We start from the raw sequence: 18,427 nt of genomic DNA, 5'->3' as shown, positions 1-18,427 counted from the left end.
CATAAAACATAAAACTCAAAAGATTTTTTTGTGGAAATTGAAATAAACATTGGCATAAAGCAGCATATTTGCCCTTTCTCAGGTTGTTAACAGTATTAAAAACATTTAAAAAATACCTTGAGGTAATTTAGAACAGCACAAAATGTGTGAATAAATATGAAATAAATATGCGATTAATCGCAGTTAATTACAGAAATCATGGATTAATTAAGATTAAAAATTGTAATCGTTGGCCAGCACTAATATATATATATATATATATATATATATATATATATATATATATATATATATATATATATATATATATATATATATATATATATATATATAATCCAAAGGAAACACCTTAACATAAACATTTTTCCTGTTTCTGTGCTGTCTAAATGGTATCAAGGTGGCGTTGTGAGCACATGTTGTTTTGAGAGTATACTGCGTCTCGTAGTACTCGTATACAGCTTGCCAAATGGAGTACTGTGTTTGTATTCGTGCATGTTTGTAATTACCGACTTCTGAATTCTTTTCTCTTTTCTCTAACTACTAAAGTGTTAAACCACTACAGTTGATTAAAGCAAAGAAATGCTTTAATTGGAGCTCTTTCTCTCAACACAAGATGTACCATATGCTATCAGAGCGCCCCACATCTACATATGTCTATAAAGATCTGAACATTACACCATCAGCACCCACATCTGCCAAAAGGATTGCACCATTAAAAACAGATTCTCGTCCTGTTCAGGTTCTCTTTTAAAAGAGAAGCGTATTCCAGAGGACTGATAGAGAGGCGCGCTCTGCCTTTTCCTTCTTAGTTAGCACATTTGTGGCAGAGGCATGATTTTTTCCGCGGCCGGAGCCAATGATTTGCGTCAGTCACAGTGTGGCCGTTTCTCGACCAACACCTTCAAATTTAACACCAGCTGGAGATTTGTACCGAGAATTATCCACTTTACTGGTGACGGGGGATTTATTCGTTTCATACTCGCACTCGGAGGGTTTTGCACTGGCAGAGATGGCAGCTGACAGCACACGATGGAAGAGAAATAAATGAAACAAGATGTTTTCATGGTGACTGCAGGTGAAATGAATACATGGCAAGCAGATTCAGACTCTCAACTGTTCCCGACTCTCACAGATCCCCCCCCTTCAGAGCATGCATTAAACTCTTCTGAACAAAAGTCCATCCCTTGACCTTTGTGAGTCCTTGGGAGAGGTTATCAGCAGACCAGAGCCCTCGAGCAGCTCTGACCTGACTCTGTCCAGCTAATTAACCCGAAGACAAAGGCAGATTGAGGAGGAGGTTTCCTCTGTGTGATCAGCTGCCACTGTCAGACTCTGTTCATTTGTGAAGCTCCTTATGCTGCTACCACACCTCTGCACATCAAAGGAAGATTGTTCTCCTCATAGCAGGAGCTTTTTAAGTGAAATAGAGGACATAACAACTCCGGAGCAGAGGTGTCAAAAGTATTCACATTCATTACTCAGGTAGAAGTATAGATACTAGAGTTTAAACATACTCCTGTTGAAGTTGAAGTATCAACTCAAGTTTTTTACTCAAGTAAAAGTATAAAAGTACTGGTTTCAAAACTACTTAAAGTATAAAAGTAAAAGTAATGTAAGGGGGGAAAAAGCCATTAAGGACAAAAGCCATTGAAAATGAATGCATCTTAGTATAATGCAAATATATTAAAGAACCATATATTTGTACTATTGAGCATTAACACGTGTTTCAGGGAGCAGAAGATATGATGACTAGTTGCCTATAAGTATTGTAATGGTGCAAAAAGTCAAATTTCAGAGGCATGTTATCATTTATCCTAACCTTTATTGGAATGTACATCCAAGTTTAGTTGCAGGAATCTAAGGGCAACGGATGTAAGAACAAAACTGGACAAGAACATCTGAAACAACCACAACCAAATTCACTCTATCCGGATGGAGCAATTTAACTGGATAGTTTTTTTTTTAAAGGCCGAAATGAAATAGAGTAACGATGCTGTTTTTAAAATGTAAGGAGTAAAAAGTACAGATAATTGCGTGAAAATGTAAGGAGTAAAAGTAAAAAGTCGTCTGAAAAAGAATTACTCCAGTGAAGTATAGATAACCAAAATTTCTACTTAATTAAGGTAACGAAGTATTTGTACTTCGTTACTTGACACCTCTGCTCCAGAGTTCTGAATTATTTTGTCTTGGATAGCAAGTGTGTAGCCTACTTATCAAAAGATGTGCAGTACAAGACAAGCAGCAGTCTGAAGGGAAGCATAAATACTTGTTAGTGTGTTGGTTGGTAGGGTTAGGGTTAACAGTGTGGATTTGATTCAAATAAAAAGTAACTTTCTGTATTATATTTTTCCAAGTGTCTGTTTTCCACCGTGGTGGATTGAGGCTGACATGTCTGGTGTCCTTGCCCAGGTTTTGGTACCAGGGAGCACCACGACAGCTCTGCTGACTCAGCTGTTGCCAAACACTGACTACAATGTGGGAGTCGTTGCCCTGTACAGCGACGGCGAAGGTCCCGCCGTCAGCGATGACGGAAAGACATGTGAGTACCTTTTTTACGGGATGTAAAGGCGAGCCGTTTTGAGGAGAATCCGTGTCGTAGTCACAGTGTATTTTTCATAGGTTTGTTTCTGATGTAGAGGACGATATTCTTTTTCCACGTTTCTTTTGCACAGTGCCCCGCAGCGGCCCCAGGAACATGCGCGTGTACGACCCGACCACCAGCACTCTCTCTGTTAGCTGGGAACATGCACAAGGTCCCGTCATGCAATACCGCATCACCTATGCCCAGAAGACGGGAGACCCCATTGAAGAAAGCGTAAGCATGTTTAAAACTCTACTCAGAAACTGTTTCACTCATTTTAAAAAGGAAAACATCCAGCTTTCAGTCATAATGGACACCCGCCTGTTAATACTTACCGTATTTTCTGGACTATAAGCCGCACCTGCATATAAGCCGCATCCGCTCTATTTTTTAAAAAATAATTAAAAAAAAGATACACAAGCCGCACCTGCTTTATTTAAAAAAAAATATATGCAAGCCGCAGATATTTATGTTGTTGTAGATATTTACTACATGTACAGAACGATTTTGAACTGTAAATGATGTACATGTTTGTACCTAAATAGATCCTTTCCTACACTGCAAAAACTCTAAATCTTAACAAGAATATTTGTCTTATTTCTAGTTAAAATGTCTCATTTTTAGTCAAAGAAAATCTCATTACACTTAAAACAAGACTCTTCACTGGAAAAAACAACAATTTTCACCTGTTTCAAGTAGATTTTCACTTAAAATAAGATTTTTTTGCTTGTAATGAGAAGATAACCGGTATTTATTTATCTATGTATCTGTTTGAAATCTGCTTCTACCTACTTCTATCTGCTAAAGAAGAAGTAGCGTATTCTTCTTTGCATTTATTTTGTCTTAGTTTTGATTCTAATTCTGGTAAGAGCGCCCCAAGCGGTGGAAGAAAAATCCACAGAATAGTTTAAAATAGTTTGTATAAGCTGCATGGTTGAAAACCTATGAAAAAAGTAGCGGCTTATAGTCCAGAAAATACGGTATATATATACTCATGTTTGCCCATTCCTTTTATTTAAATATCCCTTAATGTATGTCACACGTGCTGTAGACAACAGTTCCTGGGAACAGAAACAGCGTGGTTCTGCCGAACTTGGATCCAGACACACCTTATAATATCAAAGTGACCGCCATCTATGCTGACGGGCCCGGAGGAGACCTGGACGGGGATGGACGCACAGGTAGAGACTTATCCGTTCACGCTCCCACACAAGTTTGGCTCTTGTCGTGTACATTGGCTAAACCGATGCAAAGAACTTTTCATGCACCAGACGGAGCTTGACATCACTTTACTGGTGTTCCAGATAAATATGATGGACTTATTCACTGATGATGAGAATTAATTATCAAACATTGCAGCCAAAATGACATCTTTGACTTTTCCAAGAATGCCAAAAAAACCAGCAGACTATACCAGAGGATTATAAACTACTTGTTCTTCGCTCAAGGAAATATTTTACTTGCAAGGCTCGTCAGTGTATTGCCAAAATTTGCTTCTCACCATTTTTCATCGTAATGTCACTCAGTTACTTGAAGCAGATTAATATAACGACTTTGCAATGTCTTTAATGTGATAAAGTTGCTGTCGCATTCATCTTTTGTTGCAATATTTCACTCAAACGTCAAGTGTCATAATGAGCAGTGAGCCTTTAATGCAGTAATTACCCTGCTGATGTGTCACAACATCTGATACGCTGGAATTCGAGGCATCTGCATCTCAGCTGTGCTGACTGTGCTGTCTCGTCTTGTTTTCTGCAGTGGGAATGCTCGGCCCCAGGAACCTGCGAGTTTCTGATGAGTGGTACACTCGCTTCAGGGTAAACTGGGACCCCGCCCCCTCCAGGGTTAATGGATACAAGCTGTTGTACCGGCCTGAGGGTACGAATAGTGCTCGTACTTTAAGCAAAAATCAGTTGTATGTACTAGTTTCTGATTTTATATCTCCCAAACTGGTCTTCAATCACACGGCATTGCTTGCAGGTTCTAATGACTATCAGGAGGTGGTAGTTGGAGATGTGACCTCCCACCAGCTGCATAACCTGAAACCTGGAACCACCTATGACCTGCAGGTGCTGGCCCAGTACAACACAGGAGTCAGCGCTCCTCTGGACGGTCAAGGCACCACGTGTAAGTTGATTTAGTTGTTAGACGTGGAATACAGGTTATTTGTATTATTTTTTTTTTATTTCGACCATGTGCTCAATATGGTACACTCATTCATAGCATATTGTGTAATCATTTGGATCGAAAAGGAATAGGCTGAAGCTCTGAGCTTATAAATGCCTACCCTTTAACCTTCACATTATTATTATTTACACTTTCTACAACAAATGCTTTCTAGCATTTCCACCCAAAAAAGAAGCAAACACAAAACACACAAAAAAAAAATATATGTAACAAAAAAGAACCAGTAAGAAAAGAAAAAAGGAAAAATAAATAATAAATAGTCCTGATTAAAACAAGGACAAAAAGATCAGTAGTTATTACCTGCATAATTCCATAATTCTCTCTCTTGCATCTTATCCTTCAATCTTGTTGGTATTTACCAATCATGGTCTGTTTTAAACTGTATGATGTTTTTACTTTGTTTAAGATTATCTGGGAAGCTATTCCACAACTTAACCCCTGTAACTGAAATACACATACTTTTAAGTGTTGTTTTAACTGTTAGTTGTTTGAAATTATGTTCCCACCTTAACTCATATTGCCCATCTCTATCCGTAAACAGTTTTTGTATGTTGCAGGGGAATGAATTATTCTTTGCTTTGTATATTCTGGATCTCTGGAAAGCGTCTAGAGACAACATCTGTTGTATTAGACGCTATATAAATAAAATTGAATTGAATTGAATATTATCTGTGCCTTTTTAAATTCAACTAAGTCAGTCAATTTTAGTGCCTTTAATTTCCAGAACAAAACATTTGTGTTATAAATTGGAAATAAGAGTAAGATCTGCTGAAAGGGCTTTTCTTCGCTTTCCACTAGTGTACCTAAACGTGACGGACTTGACCTCCTACAATGTGGGCTACGACTCATACTGCATCCGCTGGACCCCTCACAGAGCAGCCACCTCCTACAGACTCAAAACATATCCCTTTGACAGTAAGTGCTTTGCACGGTAGTGGTCTTGCGGAATTATCATTACACATGGAACTGAGTTTGAATGCTGTTCTCTTGTTTCTTTCCTCTCCCGTAGCCTCTAAAAGCGGAGCTCAGGAAATCACGGTTAGGGCTTCAGAGAGTAACTATTGTTTTGAAAACTTGAGCCCTGACACTCTTTACAACGCCACCGTGTACGTTCAAACCCCTAACCTGGAAGGACCTGGAGTCAGCATCAAGGAGAGAACATGTAAGAAAATCCCTTCAGTGCAAGTTCAATACTCATGTGTGACGGTGCAGAAGCGTCACACGAATAAACTGAACTGAATATCCCATCAGCGGCCATTTCTAACTTCATTGTGCTTTGCAGTGGTCAAGCCTACTGAGGTTCCCACTGAGCCTCCCACTCCTCCTCCTCCCGCAGTCGTCCCTCCTGCTCGAGATGGTGAGGAGACAGTTAGAATTCACATCCGTAGGCTAAAAAACAATATATATATTTTTTTTGGGGTAACCATATCCATTAAAACTGTTTTACCTGTACAACAGTGTGCAAGGGTGCAAAGGCAGACCTGGTCTTCCTCATCGATGGCTCCTGGAGTATTGGAGATGAGAGCTTTAACAAGGTCATCCAGTTCGTTACAAGTATGACCTCAGCATTTGACGTCATCAGCACCGGTGGCATGCAGGTCAGCACATGCTTTGAGTTTGTCGCGACTCCTTCCCGGTATGTGTTAATCTATGTATATGTAACCCTAACCCTTTCATGATTCTTCTCTTTGAACAGGTTTCATTTGTTCAGTACAGTGATGACGCCAAGACTGAGTTCAAACTCAACACCTACCACGACAAAGGCATCGTGTTATCAGCTTTGCAGACAGTCCGCTACAGAGGAGGCAACACCAAGACAGGTACTTAAAACACACCTGAATATGTTTAAAACATTAAAAAAAAAAAAAAAAAGCAATCCCTGTGGAAAATATGTGTGTTTTCAGATTTGTAATAGTCTGTTTCCACTCATCCAGGCATTGCTCTGAAACACATCTATGAAAAGGTACTGACCCCTGAAAGCGGCATGCGGAGGAACGTCCCGAAGGTGCTGGTTGTTGTGACAGATGGCCGCTCTCAGGATGAAGTCAAGAAGAGCGCAGAAAAACTGCAGCACTCTGGTATGTTTGGAATTATCCATCACCGTCATGTATGTTTGAGATCATCTGGTCCTTATGAGGTCTTGAAGTGAAAAAACAGCGATGATGAACGACAACGCATGACCTGTTTCAACATGTCATTATTTATTTAGAAAACACTAAACAGAGATGCAGAAGCAGCGTCTGAAAACACCCCATGATTTAACATCTTGCAGAGCCACCTTGAGATAGTCATATTCAGTATGACGTTATCAGTCTTTCATGTCACTGTGGAGCAAATGTTTTATGGCATTGCTTCAGTTCATTGAGTTTTGTGGGCTTTTGTTTATGCACATCTCTCTTAAGAGCCTTCTAAAGCATTACAGTAATGATTAAGGTCTCAAATTGTTTGAATGACGCCCCTTTTCAGCCATTCTGTTGTGCAGCCTGCTGATGTGCTCAAGTCATCGTCCTGTTTCATGACAGATGGATGGATAGGATAGGATAGGATTCAACTTTAATAATCCCCAAAGGGGAAACTTCATTGCCACCATGGCCACAACAATACAACATCAAACAATCAACAATACACATTAACATGTCTCCACTTAGGGACAGCAGTGGATCAATACAACAAAAAAATTACCAGAAAATGACCCCCCCCAAAAAAGCGAGATAAAAGAAAAAGAATACAAATCCATTTAAAAGTGCAATGTGCAAGAAGAGTATAGCAGCAAATTAAAAAGCTAAGAATATAGCTGCAATTAAAAGTGCACTGGAGATGACACAAATGGCCTCATGTTTGACTCTAAATGACTTTGCTATATGGAGTAGCTCATGGCTGAATCAATGGTTGCAAGGTGGCCATGTCCTATGACTGTCCTATGAACAGCTGTTCTTTATTTTAAAATATATATATCGAAAATATTCCCTTTCTCCTGGGAACCATCCCAAACAAGAATCATCTTCTTGTAGGGTCATGACCGTTAACATGTAGCATGGCAATGGATGCCTGTGAAGTCGGAGACGGTGTTTTTACAGTTTGTCTGAGAATTGGACTGCGACCTTGAAGTGAATTGCTGGGACGTCCCCTCCTGGCCTCAAATGTTTTCCACCTTTCTCCCTGTAGAATGACGGAATTCAGATTGTTTTATGACCCTTCCCAGATAGATGGGTTGCAACAATTGTTTTTATTAGATCCTTGCTGATCTCTTTCTTCCTCTGCTTTGCGTTAACTAAAAATGTTATCACACTACTTCAACATTCAACTTAGTTTTGGTCCAGAAAAATAACAACACAGTGTAAAATATCATGTGTTGTTGTTCATGTGAGATTGTATTTACCTAAAAAGAAAACCTGGTAAAGATCAGATTAATTTACCGATCAGTCAAATCTTTAGTTTAGTTTAGTTTAGTTTATTTATTTAGCAATATAAGACAAATATGAACAAAAAATGAAAAACAATGAAATAACATGTGAGGAAAGGAAGAAGCCTGGTGGCTTATATAGAATCCTTTCCATATATGAATAAAAAACTAAACAAAGCTACACAAGGAGAGTAAAAAAAAAACAAAAAAACACAAGAAAATGTAACTCAGATCAAATAATGAACATTACAAAGATGAAACAATAAGAAAGTTCTTTAAATGTTTTTTGAATATTGGCAAGGATGGTGATGATTTAAGAGATTTATTGAGTGAATTCCACAAGTGGGGGCCTCTGTAAGTGATGAAAGATTGATGTTTCCATGTTCTACAAAACGGTAAATTAAAATCATCTTTGTGCCTTGTGGCATAAGAATGAATATCGGAATTAACACAAAAGAAATTATGAAAAGAAGAAGGAAGATCTTGTATATAATTTTTTAAATAAATCTTAACAGGGAATTTGCATAATAGGAGCATTGTTTCCTCTCAATCCTTTTTTTTTTTTTTTACTCCATAATATCCAAAGTATGTGGTTGATTATTTAATAAACTCTGTATGCCCCCGCCCCTTCTGCGGTGATGGAAACTGCTGTGGATATTGGATGCCTAACAACTCCCTTTGATCATCCTGTGTATGCATGTGTGTCTTCCTGCCCACAGGCTACAGTGTGTTTGTGGTTGGAGTGGCTGATGTGGACATGAGAGAGCTGACTGTTATCGGCAGCAAACCCAGTGAGAGACACGTGTTCGTCGTGGACGACTATGACGCTTTTGATAAAATCCAGGACAACCTGATCACCTTCATCTGCGAAACCGCCACGTCCAGTAAGTCTGAGAACGACACACTTTTGACTTTGTAGTTTCTGTTGTGGTTCACTGGGAAGGACTAATCATCCACCGATGGAAACCTCTACTGGTTCCCCCCACGAGAGAAAAAATGATTACAGACTTGAATCGTATTGTTTAAATATTGATCTGTTTTTCCATCTCTTGTTTTCTCGCAGCTTGCCCTCTGATCTACATCAACGGATTCACCACACCTGGTGAGCGTGCAACTTCTCTACGCGCAGAAGCTAAACCCACAGGAGCTTGTTGACATTGAAAAGATCTTCCGGTCTAGAGTTTCTGTGTGACTCCCGCTCTTCATTCCTTCCAGGCTTCATGATGCTGGACGCTTTCAACATCACAGACCGAACGTTCGCCGGCATGAATGGTGTCTCCATGGAGCCCGGATCCTTCAACAGCTACATTGCCTACAGGCTGCACAAAGATTCCTTCCTGAACCAACCCACCAAGTAAGAGCTGTGCTTTGTCTCAAACCAGAGGGGATGTGACTCCTGTTGTGCATATTGTCATGCTCTTGGCCTAATCTCTCGTGCACTGTAATACTTCTCTGCCTTCGGTTATTATCATAATGATGTTTAATTCCCCCTGCAGCCAGAGGGATTTTCCCATTCGCCTTTTGGCACTAAACCTCGAAGCCCGTTTTGATATTTTGACGAGGTTCTATCAGGGACAAGGAAAAAAAAAAGGTGTTGTAGTGTAAAAGGAGACCCTGCGCCAACTTCAGGTAGCATATAATGACTGTCTGAGGAGACTGCTGATAAAGCCCAGGAGTAGCAGTGCTAGTAAACTCTTTTGTGACTCAGGGCTAAGCCCTTTACAGGCTCTCTTTAGGAACCTGATGTTTAAGTTTATGTCTCGACTTGATGAGTCACAAAACCGTATTATAATGAAGCTCACGAGCCCCAGGTGCAGTTCGGTCAGATATCAATCATATCTATGGAAACATTGGTATGGGTGCCTTTTAAGACTCTCATGAATAAGAATATGAGAGCACTTACAGTGCGAAGGCCCTATTGTATCTGTAGGAATTTTTTTTAAATTTATTTTTATTTTTTTTTCTGACAAAAGGAAGGCCTTTTTGCCCCCCTAAACGTGCCCAAAAAGTCACCAAATTTTGCATGCAAGCCAGGCCTGGCAAAAAATTTGATATTTAATGGTTTGCATTAATGGGCGTGGCAAAATGGCTCAACAGCGCCCCCTAGAATACTTTGTGCCTCAAGCCCCACGATACGGTTTGATGTACATGCACGAAAATCGGTACACACCTGTATCATGGCACAACTTAAAGAAAAGTCTCTTGGCGCCATGGCCGAAACTGAACAGGAAGTATGCTATTTTGAATTAATTGTGTAATTTTGGCGCAATTTATGCCATTCCTTCGGCAATTAATACGGCCCGAACCGTAACGTGCACCCAGGTGTGTTATACATCAAAATGTGCGTCTCCATCCTGGGACAACACGCATTACTTGATGCCTCTTGTCTTTGCACTATCCCCTTTGCTGCTGTAAACTGCAAATTTCCCCTCTGTGGGACTATTAAAGGATTATCTTATCTTATCTTATGTTTTTATGTGTTTATGTAGTTGTTGTCTATTTTTTATGTTGTATGTCTTGCTCTTGGTTCTAGAGCCCGTAATAAAGTTTATATATTCTGTTTAACAGAAAAGTGCCTGTTGATGTAAATGTGAGAAATCACCTCTGAGTCAACAGCTTTACCGCCACTTAGGCGGCGTTTTGGTGGTCCGTCTCACTCAGAACTGCTGGAACATGTAGACCACTTTGGTATATGTTGTTTGTATTGGTGCAGTGATCTGAAACTAGCGTGCGTGGGTGCAACCATTTACTGAATTCACACAAATGGAAACGCTTCCAATTACGGCGAAGGAGAGAAGACAGGAAATACGTTCAATATGTGAACAATTTAGGCAAGGCCAAGTGGGAATCATTTGCAGGCTCTGCAGACTGTGTGAAATCCTGGATTCTGCATGATTGCACTAAGATTTAATATAATGTTGGTATTTTAGTGTAATAGCCTGGCTAATAGCATCATGGGAGCGCAGTTATGACTCATGATGATGATGTATGTTTGTTCCATTCACAGGGAGATCCATCCAGATGGTCTTCCCCCATCGTACACCATCATCATGCTCTTCCGCCTCCTGCCCGATACCCCTTCTGAACCCTTTGATATCTGGCAGATATCTGACAAAGGCAACAACCCCGAGGTCGGGGTCACTATCAATCGTAAGTTTCCGTTTTAAGTCGGCTTAACTAACATAGCTTTGCGCTGATTCACAAGCCGCTTTTCCCGTTTGATGTGGTTTACACGGAGCTAAGGTTAATAATTGACCTTTGTTTGATCGAGTTCCAAATCTAAGTATTTTAAAAGAAAATATGGTTAACTTCAAACCTCTTTGTCTGAGCTTTATTCTGGCCTGGCCTTAACCCCCTTTTTCCCCCGTGTCATTGAGAACCTTCATCTTCAAATAAGTATACAAGACAAGATTTTGCAGATTTTCCAGACACACTGAAGGCAGAAAGTGTGCAAATAATTACAGGAATAGTCCTAATCTCCGCTAGCTTTCGACTTTATCCCTCTCCTCTCTCCACGAGCATGTGTTCCCCACAGCCGCCGTCTGTACTTTGCGTGCCACCGCGTCGTAACGCTCTGTCAGGGATTCATCAAAGGCTCCTCTTATTTCAGCTTCCAGCAAAACAGTCACGTTCTACAACAAGGACACCCGAGGAGAAATCCAGAGAGCCGTGTTCAACGAGGAGCCCGTGAAGCGGGTTTTCCACGGTAGCTTCCACAAGGTAAAAAACTATCTATGAATGTGCACATTCATAAGGAGAATGTGATATTTGTAACGGTTCCTTTTTATTCAGACCAGTTTGGGGAGTTTTGCATATTATTTTGATTATTTTTTCAACTACTTTCCCATATATATCTCTTTTACATCACATGTCTCCCTCTTCATTCTCCCTTAATTTCGCTGAGTTACTATTTACTGTGAAGTTCTGACAAACAGATGCCGAATGTGTTTTGTTAGATTTGATCTGTAAGCTTTGTTTTGTTTATACCAGACGCGTATTTTGATAAATGGGCTGCAGGGGCTATAAATAAGTCTAAAGTGAACTCGATGGGGAGAAACATCCATGTGTCAGTGATTCAGTATAGTGTGCAAACTCTTTCGTTCATTGCGGCGGTCTGACCACATCAAGACCATCCTGGTAGTCTTTTAGGGATTTCCAGAGCAACCTGCTGCGAAGGCGTAAATTTTATTCCGCTTGCGTCGCTTCCAAACGCTTCCATCACACACGCACTAAATCTAGATTGCAAAGTCTGCAAAGTACACAGACGATGGCGCTTGAGTGATTTAGTGTTCATCTGGTCGCAACCGTCTTGATGAAACTTTCTCCCCGTTGATTTCTGCCATCATCATCATCTGTCTTGACTTCCATGCAAGAAACTCAACAAAGACTCTCCTAGTAGACCCTTGAGTCTCAAGAACATCAGGCCCCCTTGGAACCATCTGTATGTAACAACATCAAACCTACAGTGCCCCCCCCACCTCACCCCCCGTGCCACAATTGTTTTGCAAGCTCTCTCTCTTTTTTTTCTTTCTTCTTCATCATTTAAACTAGTATATTAGATCCACATGTTGGATTCTGTTGTGGCCGCCACAAGAGGTAAAAGAAAGAGACATCCAACGTCTCCATGTCCAATGCAAAGCAGGAGGTAGCAGAAAACAACCCATGTCGTATTTCAGCACTGTGGGGTGTGGGGAAGCAGAACAATGGAGTACAGTATATTTTCATACCGGAGTTGATTAAGTTAGGTTTAATTCTTGTTGCTCAACTGGATTTGAGCTTGTACCCTCTGACTCTATTTTTGGGAAATCAGTGAGGTAATAAAAACCGACTGACCCCTTTCCGAAGAGCAAGGGGTCTTATCCAACATCAAAGTTGGCCCACTCCATTACACTGCAGGATGGAGAGCGATGGATTGGCCCCGAGATCAGAGCGCATTGGAAATGGCTTTCCCATTTGACCATTTAACATCTCCGCAGTTAATTGTAGGGTAACTTCATGAATGAATGGGACCATGGAAAATGTTCAGTCAGCAGTGATTTAAATTACATCACTCACGGCTGGTTTGGTTGGAAAGCAGTCTGATCTTTGTGTGTGTGAGCGCACGTGCTTTTGTCTGTTTTTGTTCTCTCATCCTGCGGCCATCGTGGAGACTGCAGTCTGAATGTTCGCTGGGTTCGCCGGTCTGTGGTGCGGTCGTTGGTATTCCATGAGCTGGCACGTCCGCGGCGGTCTACCTAGCTGCTTATTTGTTGGTCTGATGGATAAGTGCCACTGCTGGCTGCAGCTGTGGTGTGATTTTGCATGTTGTCGGTGGTTTTCCAACACTTTTCCCCTGGCCATTACACAGTGACTGGCGTGTTTTTTTTTGCACAAGCACTGAAATCTCAGGAACATCAATAAGCACTGTCACAAACTGGAGTTTTTCCTTAACAGATTGCTCCTCACCGCATGCCTTGTACCTGAGGTTATGGCTTTTCCAGGTTATTGATGCTGCATTACCTTCAGTTAGTTAATGAAGAGTGAACCAGGCTGGACAGGTTGTGGTCAAGACATGCAGGGAATCTCTCAGAGGCGCTTATAACAGATGCTGAACGCTCACTGACCCACCGGGGCATGCAAGCCCAAACAATGGTGTTAGTGAGAGTCTAAATGACATTTCCTTGACTTATATTTTGTAATACACTGAAAGGTTGCACATAGGCCTCATCTACGCCCCAAAATACACAAAGCTTATTGTTCAAAAGGTCTTGGACCCAACCTTTCAAACTTTTGTTTCAGACTTGGTTTGGAAAGTTATGCCAGTAAAAACAGTCTCCTCACACTAATAAAGATGGGAGGGGGAGATGAAGGGAGGTTTACAAAAACAAACTTCAGTGAGGATGCTGGCTTTTAGTTTTTTATTATTGTGAAAGTCACTTTGTCGAAAGGTTCTCTGATGGCATTTCTGCTAATCAGCTGTCAATTATATTGGTTTTGTGGCTTAGACAAGTAATGGACCTTAAATTCACATAAAGAAATGACATATTAAGTTCTCCTATCATAAACGTATCCATTTGCACATGTCAGAGCAGACTGTCTTCTGGAGAGATAAAATGAAAATAATCAGCCCAGTTGGGGATTTCAGGATCATTTACACTAATATCAATGTAATATATGTTATTTATTGTTCACGGCAGCAAAAGCAGAATAAACGCTGCATTTTTGCAGAGAAGACGCAAACCTAATCATTGGTGCGTTTATGAAAACCAAGGGTATAAGTCATTCAAGGTTTAAGAGTGTGAGAAATGAAGGTCATCGCCAAGAATAATGAAACTGAATCTGATCGAACTCATGAAAATATGTCAGATGTGTTGGAGTGAGACAGTGTCAGGCCTGTAGCTTAGGTAGTGAAGCACACTGAAACCCCACTGTGTTAAAATATGTATGAATAAAGTTGCCCATCTGTTAGCGCATTGCTGCTGTGGGACCTGCTCACATAACAACAACCTAGGAAGGGAGCAAAGGTCACTGGAAAGTGAATTTTCCTGAAAACTGTATTTTCCAGTGAATGAGGTGTTTTTATTGGGTTTACTCACTGGTCAGTGAGGTAACGTATACATGCTCACTGTTTGCCATCCCAATATACCATCCAAAGCTGTTTTAGTAAGCCCTCAAGAGCATCATTGGATTTAACGTCCATGCCAGGATCCGGGGATAAATGGCATCCCCTTTCGCTTTGTGGTCCACCAGATAGTTTGTTCTGTTGCCAAGGAAGTTGACTGTAATTCAGTGACTGGTTGCCAGGAACTATGGCCTAATCTGTGGTTGGTATAGCTTTGTAGACAGAAATGGTGGCTTGCTTTTCCTGACATAAAGAGGGCTCGAGGAGAGGAAAATGTGCAACTGCAGAAGGAAAAGTATGGAAAGTGTAGGACTTTTGATGAATAGTTGCAAAAAGAAAATAAAAAATTGTTTCAAGATGTGGAGCTGGGTTCTCTGGACAGGAAACTTAAGGATCTGGCACTTTGTCATTCGGTTTTGTTATATAATCAGTGACTGCCTTAGAAATGCCAACTGTGGAATATTTACTCTTTTTTTCCCCCCAGTTATCCATAGAGGGAACAAACTGCAGATTCTTGCCAAATTGGTATACATTTGGGGGGGGGGGGGTAATTTCTGAGTCTAGCATTCACATTGTTCTGCAAAGACTCTAAATGTGAGGAGTTATGTGGAAGTCAGGCGGAGGTTCAGGCAGCTGTACTTTAAAAGGTTCTGCAAGATGGCTCCTCGCCTCATGATAGCACTTTCTCAAGCATGTCTCTTCCAAATGAAAACAAATGCCAAACCCATCTTTTTAAAATATCCAATGTTCTGTGCTGCTTGCCAAGTAATTGTGCTGCATTAAATTTGGCAGCGGCAGTGTTTCGAGACAACAATGGCTCGCTAATAGGCCCCCTCTCCATCCCCTCCCTCCTGCAGATCCACATAACGGTGTCTCCAGAGCAAGTCAAGCTCAGCCTGGACTGCCAAGAGGTGGCAGAGAAGCCCATCAAGGAGGCCAACAACATCACGGTGGACGGCTACGAAGTGCTTGGCAAGATGGTCAAGTCTGGGGGTGGACGGAGGCAGTCCGCTACAGTAAGTGCAAGAGAAATCAAGCTTGTTAAAGAGGCGAAGGCTTGGAAAAACACGTTTGGAAGACTATCTCACCATGTTCCAGAGAGTAAACATGAAACCTCTTGTGAGCAAATGCACAATTAAGTTGTAACTGCTCCCATTGTATGCAACCTTCTTTTCCTCAACAGTCATCATATGTGTCTTCAACAATGTGCATTTTCATCGTGAACGGGAGCCATTTGTAACACCCGTCAATGTTTTTCCAACATCTTTTTTGTTTGTATAGTTCCAGCTCCAGACGTTTGATATCGTGTGCAGCTTGAGCTGGATCAGCCGAGACAAATGCTGCGACCTGCCCGCCACAGTAAGAACAAGTGTTATTTCATAATTGTTTCGTGGTAAATTAAAAGAGACATGCTATTGGGACGCTTCACGGGATTTTCCCACCATATTCTTTGTGAAATAGAATAATGAGTCCTGCTCGTGTCTTCATTAAATGTAAAGCGATGCTGTAATTGGACTCTGTTTGAAGAGAAAGCATTTTACCCCAAAAGGAAAATAAATCCTGCGTAATTGTGCTAATCAGACTATTGCCAACGTGACCTTCCACTTTCATGAAAACAAGTCCTCCTTTGAATTATGAAGCCTCCAGTCAATTACCTTTATTTGAATTAGGGTTGCAAAATTCCGGGAATTTTCAAAGTTGGAAACTTTCCATGGGAATTAACGGGAATATATGGGAATTAACGGGAATATATGGGAATTAACGGGAATTAACGGGACTAAATAAGAAATTTACAGAATTGAAGGTTGGCCCTTAACAGGGAACTTAAATATAGTTGGGGGAAATATATTGTAGCATAGTCTTGGCTAAAACAACCAGATTTAATGCAAGTACACTCCTCAATCACATGCACACAGCACATTGCTTACTGCAGGGCTATTGAGGCCACGCCCCCTACAGGCACTGTGCATTCCTCCATCACATGCACAGGTGATTTCTTGAAGCCTGGAGGCCACACATTTGAGCTCAAAGCACAAGACTATTGAAGCCACACATTTGAGCCCACGGACTATATAAAGTCAAGTAAGTTTTGATAATATTATGGGGTAAATATATTTGATCTATAATGGTATTAATGTTTAACTTGCAAATATTAAATAAATACATTCATGTTTTTGTTGTTCATTAAAATAATTGTTCATACAAGAATAAAAACTAAAGTTCTACTCAAATAAAGCTGTTGAAATGTCATGTTTTTGTATTATCTTGCATGGATATCTGCTTATGACAAAATAAATATTTACATTTATGTTTGGATATGATACAGTTTGTTTAAATTACCCCCAGTTTCCAGTTAATTCCCATAAATTCCCAATAATTCCCATAATTCCCATAATTCCCATGGAAAGTTTCCAATTTGGAATATTTCCAAAATTCCCCAGCTTAACTTCCCATTGAAAGTTTCCGGAAAGTTTCCGGAAATTTACCGGAAATTTTCCACCCCTTTGCAACCCTAATTTGAATACAGTATGGTAAATACCGGATGGCTGCCTATTTTGCCAATTACAAGTCATTTATCTGTAATTTGCTTCGGATATTAATACATCCCATCAATGAATGGAGTGTAACGTAACTCAGTGCGAGATGTGGACAGGCTCTCCAGCTGCACCACTCGATTTACTCGTTCCAGTCATACTTTGGAGAACACTCCGCTCCATCATGGACTCGTAGTTTGTTTCACAAACATGTTCTCTATCATCGCTGGTTGTAAAATCAACAATAATAAGGCTTAAGTGTGCATCTTCATTCATTTCTCTGTCCTCTTTTCTCAGAGAGACGAGGCCAAGTGTCCATCCCTTCCCCACTCCTGCACATGCACACAAGATAGCATCGGGCCCCAGGGACCCTCCGGACCTCAGGTAACGACCCCGCTATTATTGCTTCTTGTCTGTCTTCCCCTGACATTTTACATATTTCCTTCAAGGTCATACTGGTTTTGAAGATTATGATGCTAATTCCACATTGTTCTAGAGTTACACAGCCTCCCTTTTGTTGCAGCGCTTCAACTGAAATAGGCTGCGGAAGTCTCTTGCAAAAGCAGTTTTTTTTTTTTTTTTTTTTTTTCTTTTTTTGCATTTGGAGAGAACAGTTGAGGATGAGAGCAATGGCATGCAAGGAAATGTGGGCTCGGGGAGAAGTGTCAAAAGATAAATGCTTGTTGGAAAAACATCAGTAAAAGAGAGTCAAGGAGAAGTCTGGAATATGCGTGCTTTGTAACTTCATGAAGTCCCAGTGAGGATTTCTTACGGCTTCGGGTTTTAAGGCTTTTGGAATCTGCTCCTGACGTTGCACTCATTGTGTTTCTGGCCTCTGCTTTTTCCAGGGCAGCCCAGGAACCAAAGGACCCCGAGGTGACAGGGGAGACAATGGCAAACCTGTGAGTTAAAAACCGACATTACATTCATTACTATAACTTTTTGAGACTTTGATTGCATTAGTCTGTACTGTAACTTGAGCATCATGCAAAGGAAATCTTTTTTTCTGATCTGCTGACGTCATTAATCACGTTAGCTGGCAGATAAGAAAAAAGGTCAGCCTTTGCCGAGTTTTGCTACGACAGCAGCTATTGCTGCTCTCCTCACAAATTGCACACATC

The 18,427-nt window shown here is 40.7% G+C and overlaps 1 protein-coding gene across 3 annotated transcripts in view; it reads left to right on the top strand.

Moving 5' to 3' along the window:
• LOC133462377 (collagen alpha-1(XII) chain-like) overlaps positions 1 to 18,427 on the top strand; it is a 69,223-nt gene that overhangs the window by 42,086 nt on the left and 8,710 nt on the right. For all 3 annotated transcript variants that reach the window (XM_061743596.1, XM_061743595.1, XM_061743597.1), the window contains 20 exons: positions 2,410 to 2,539; positions 2,673 to 2,815; positions 3,633 to 3,762; positions 4,340 to 4,459; positions 4,562 to 4,708; positions 5,567 to 5,683; positions 5,778 to 5,930; positions 6,051 to 6,125; positions 6,227 to 6,366; positions 6,465 to 6,588; positions 6,703 to 6,846; positions 8,891 to 9,055; positions 9,235 to 9,273; positions 9,387 to 9,525; positions 11,179 to 11,321; positions 11,782 to 11,891; positions 15,630 to 15,788; positions 16,054 to 16,131; positions 17,604 to 17,690; positions 18,155 to 18,208. In XM_061743596.1, the coding sequence (XP_061599580.1) occupies positions 2,410 to 2,539; positions 2,673 to 2,815; positions 3,633 to 3,762; positions 4,340 to 4,459; positions 4,562 to 4,708; positions 5,567 to 5,683; positions 5,778 to 5,930; positions 6,051 to 6,125; positions 6,227 to 6,366; positions 6,465 to 6,588; positions 6,703 to 6,846; positions 8,891 to 9,055; positions 9,235 to 9,273; positions 9,387 to 9,525; positions 11,179 to 11,321; positions 11,782 to 11,891; positions 15,630 to 15,788; positions 16,054 to 16,131; positions 17,604 to 17,690; positions 18,155 to 18,208 (2,397 nt within the window). The remainder of the gene's footprint in view (positions 1 to 2,409; positions 2,540 to 2,672; positions 2,816 to 3,632; positions 3,763 to 4,339; positions 4,460 to 4,561; positions 4,709 to 5,566; positions 5,684 to 5,777; positions 5,931 to 6,050; positions 6,126 to 6,226; positions 6,367 to 6,464; positions 6,589 to 6,702; positions 6,847 to 8,890; positions 9,056 to 9,234; positions 9,274 to 9,386; positions 9,526 to 11,178; positions 11,322 to 11,781; positions 11,892 to 15,629; positions 15,789 to 16,053; positions 16,132 to 17,603; positions 17,691 to 18,154; positions 18,209 to 18,427) is intronic.

Source organism: Cololabis saira, chromosome 16 (assembly GCF_033807715.1).
Source record: "Cololabis saira isolate AMF1-May2022 chromosome 16, fColSai1.1, whole genome shotgun sequence".
NCBI lineage: Eukaryota > Metazoa > Chordata > Actinopteri > Beloniformes > Belonidae > Cololabis > Cololabis saira.
The sequence above is the reverse complement of the archived record's forward strand: the minus strand, read 5'-3'. Positions and strand labels throughout refer to the sequence as shown.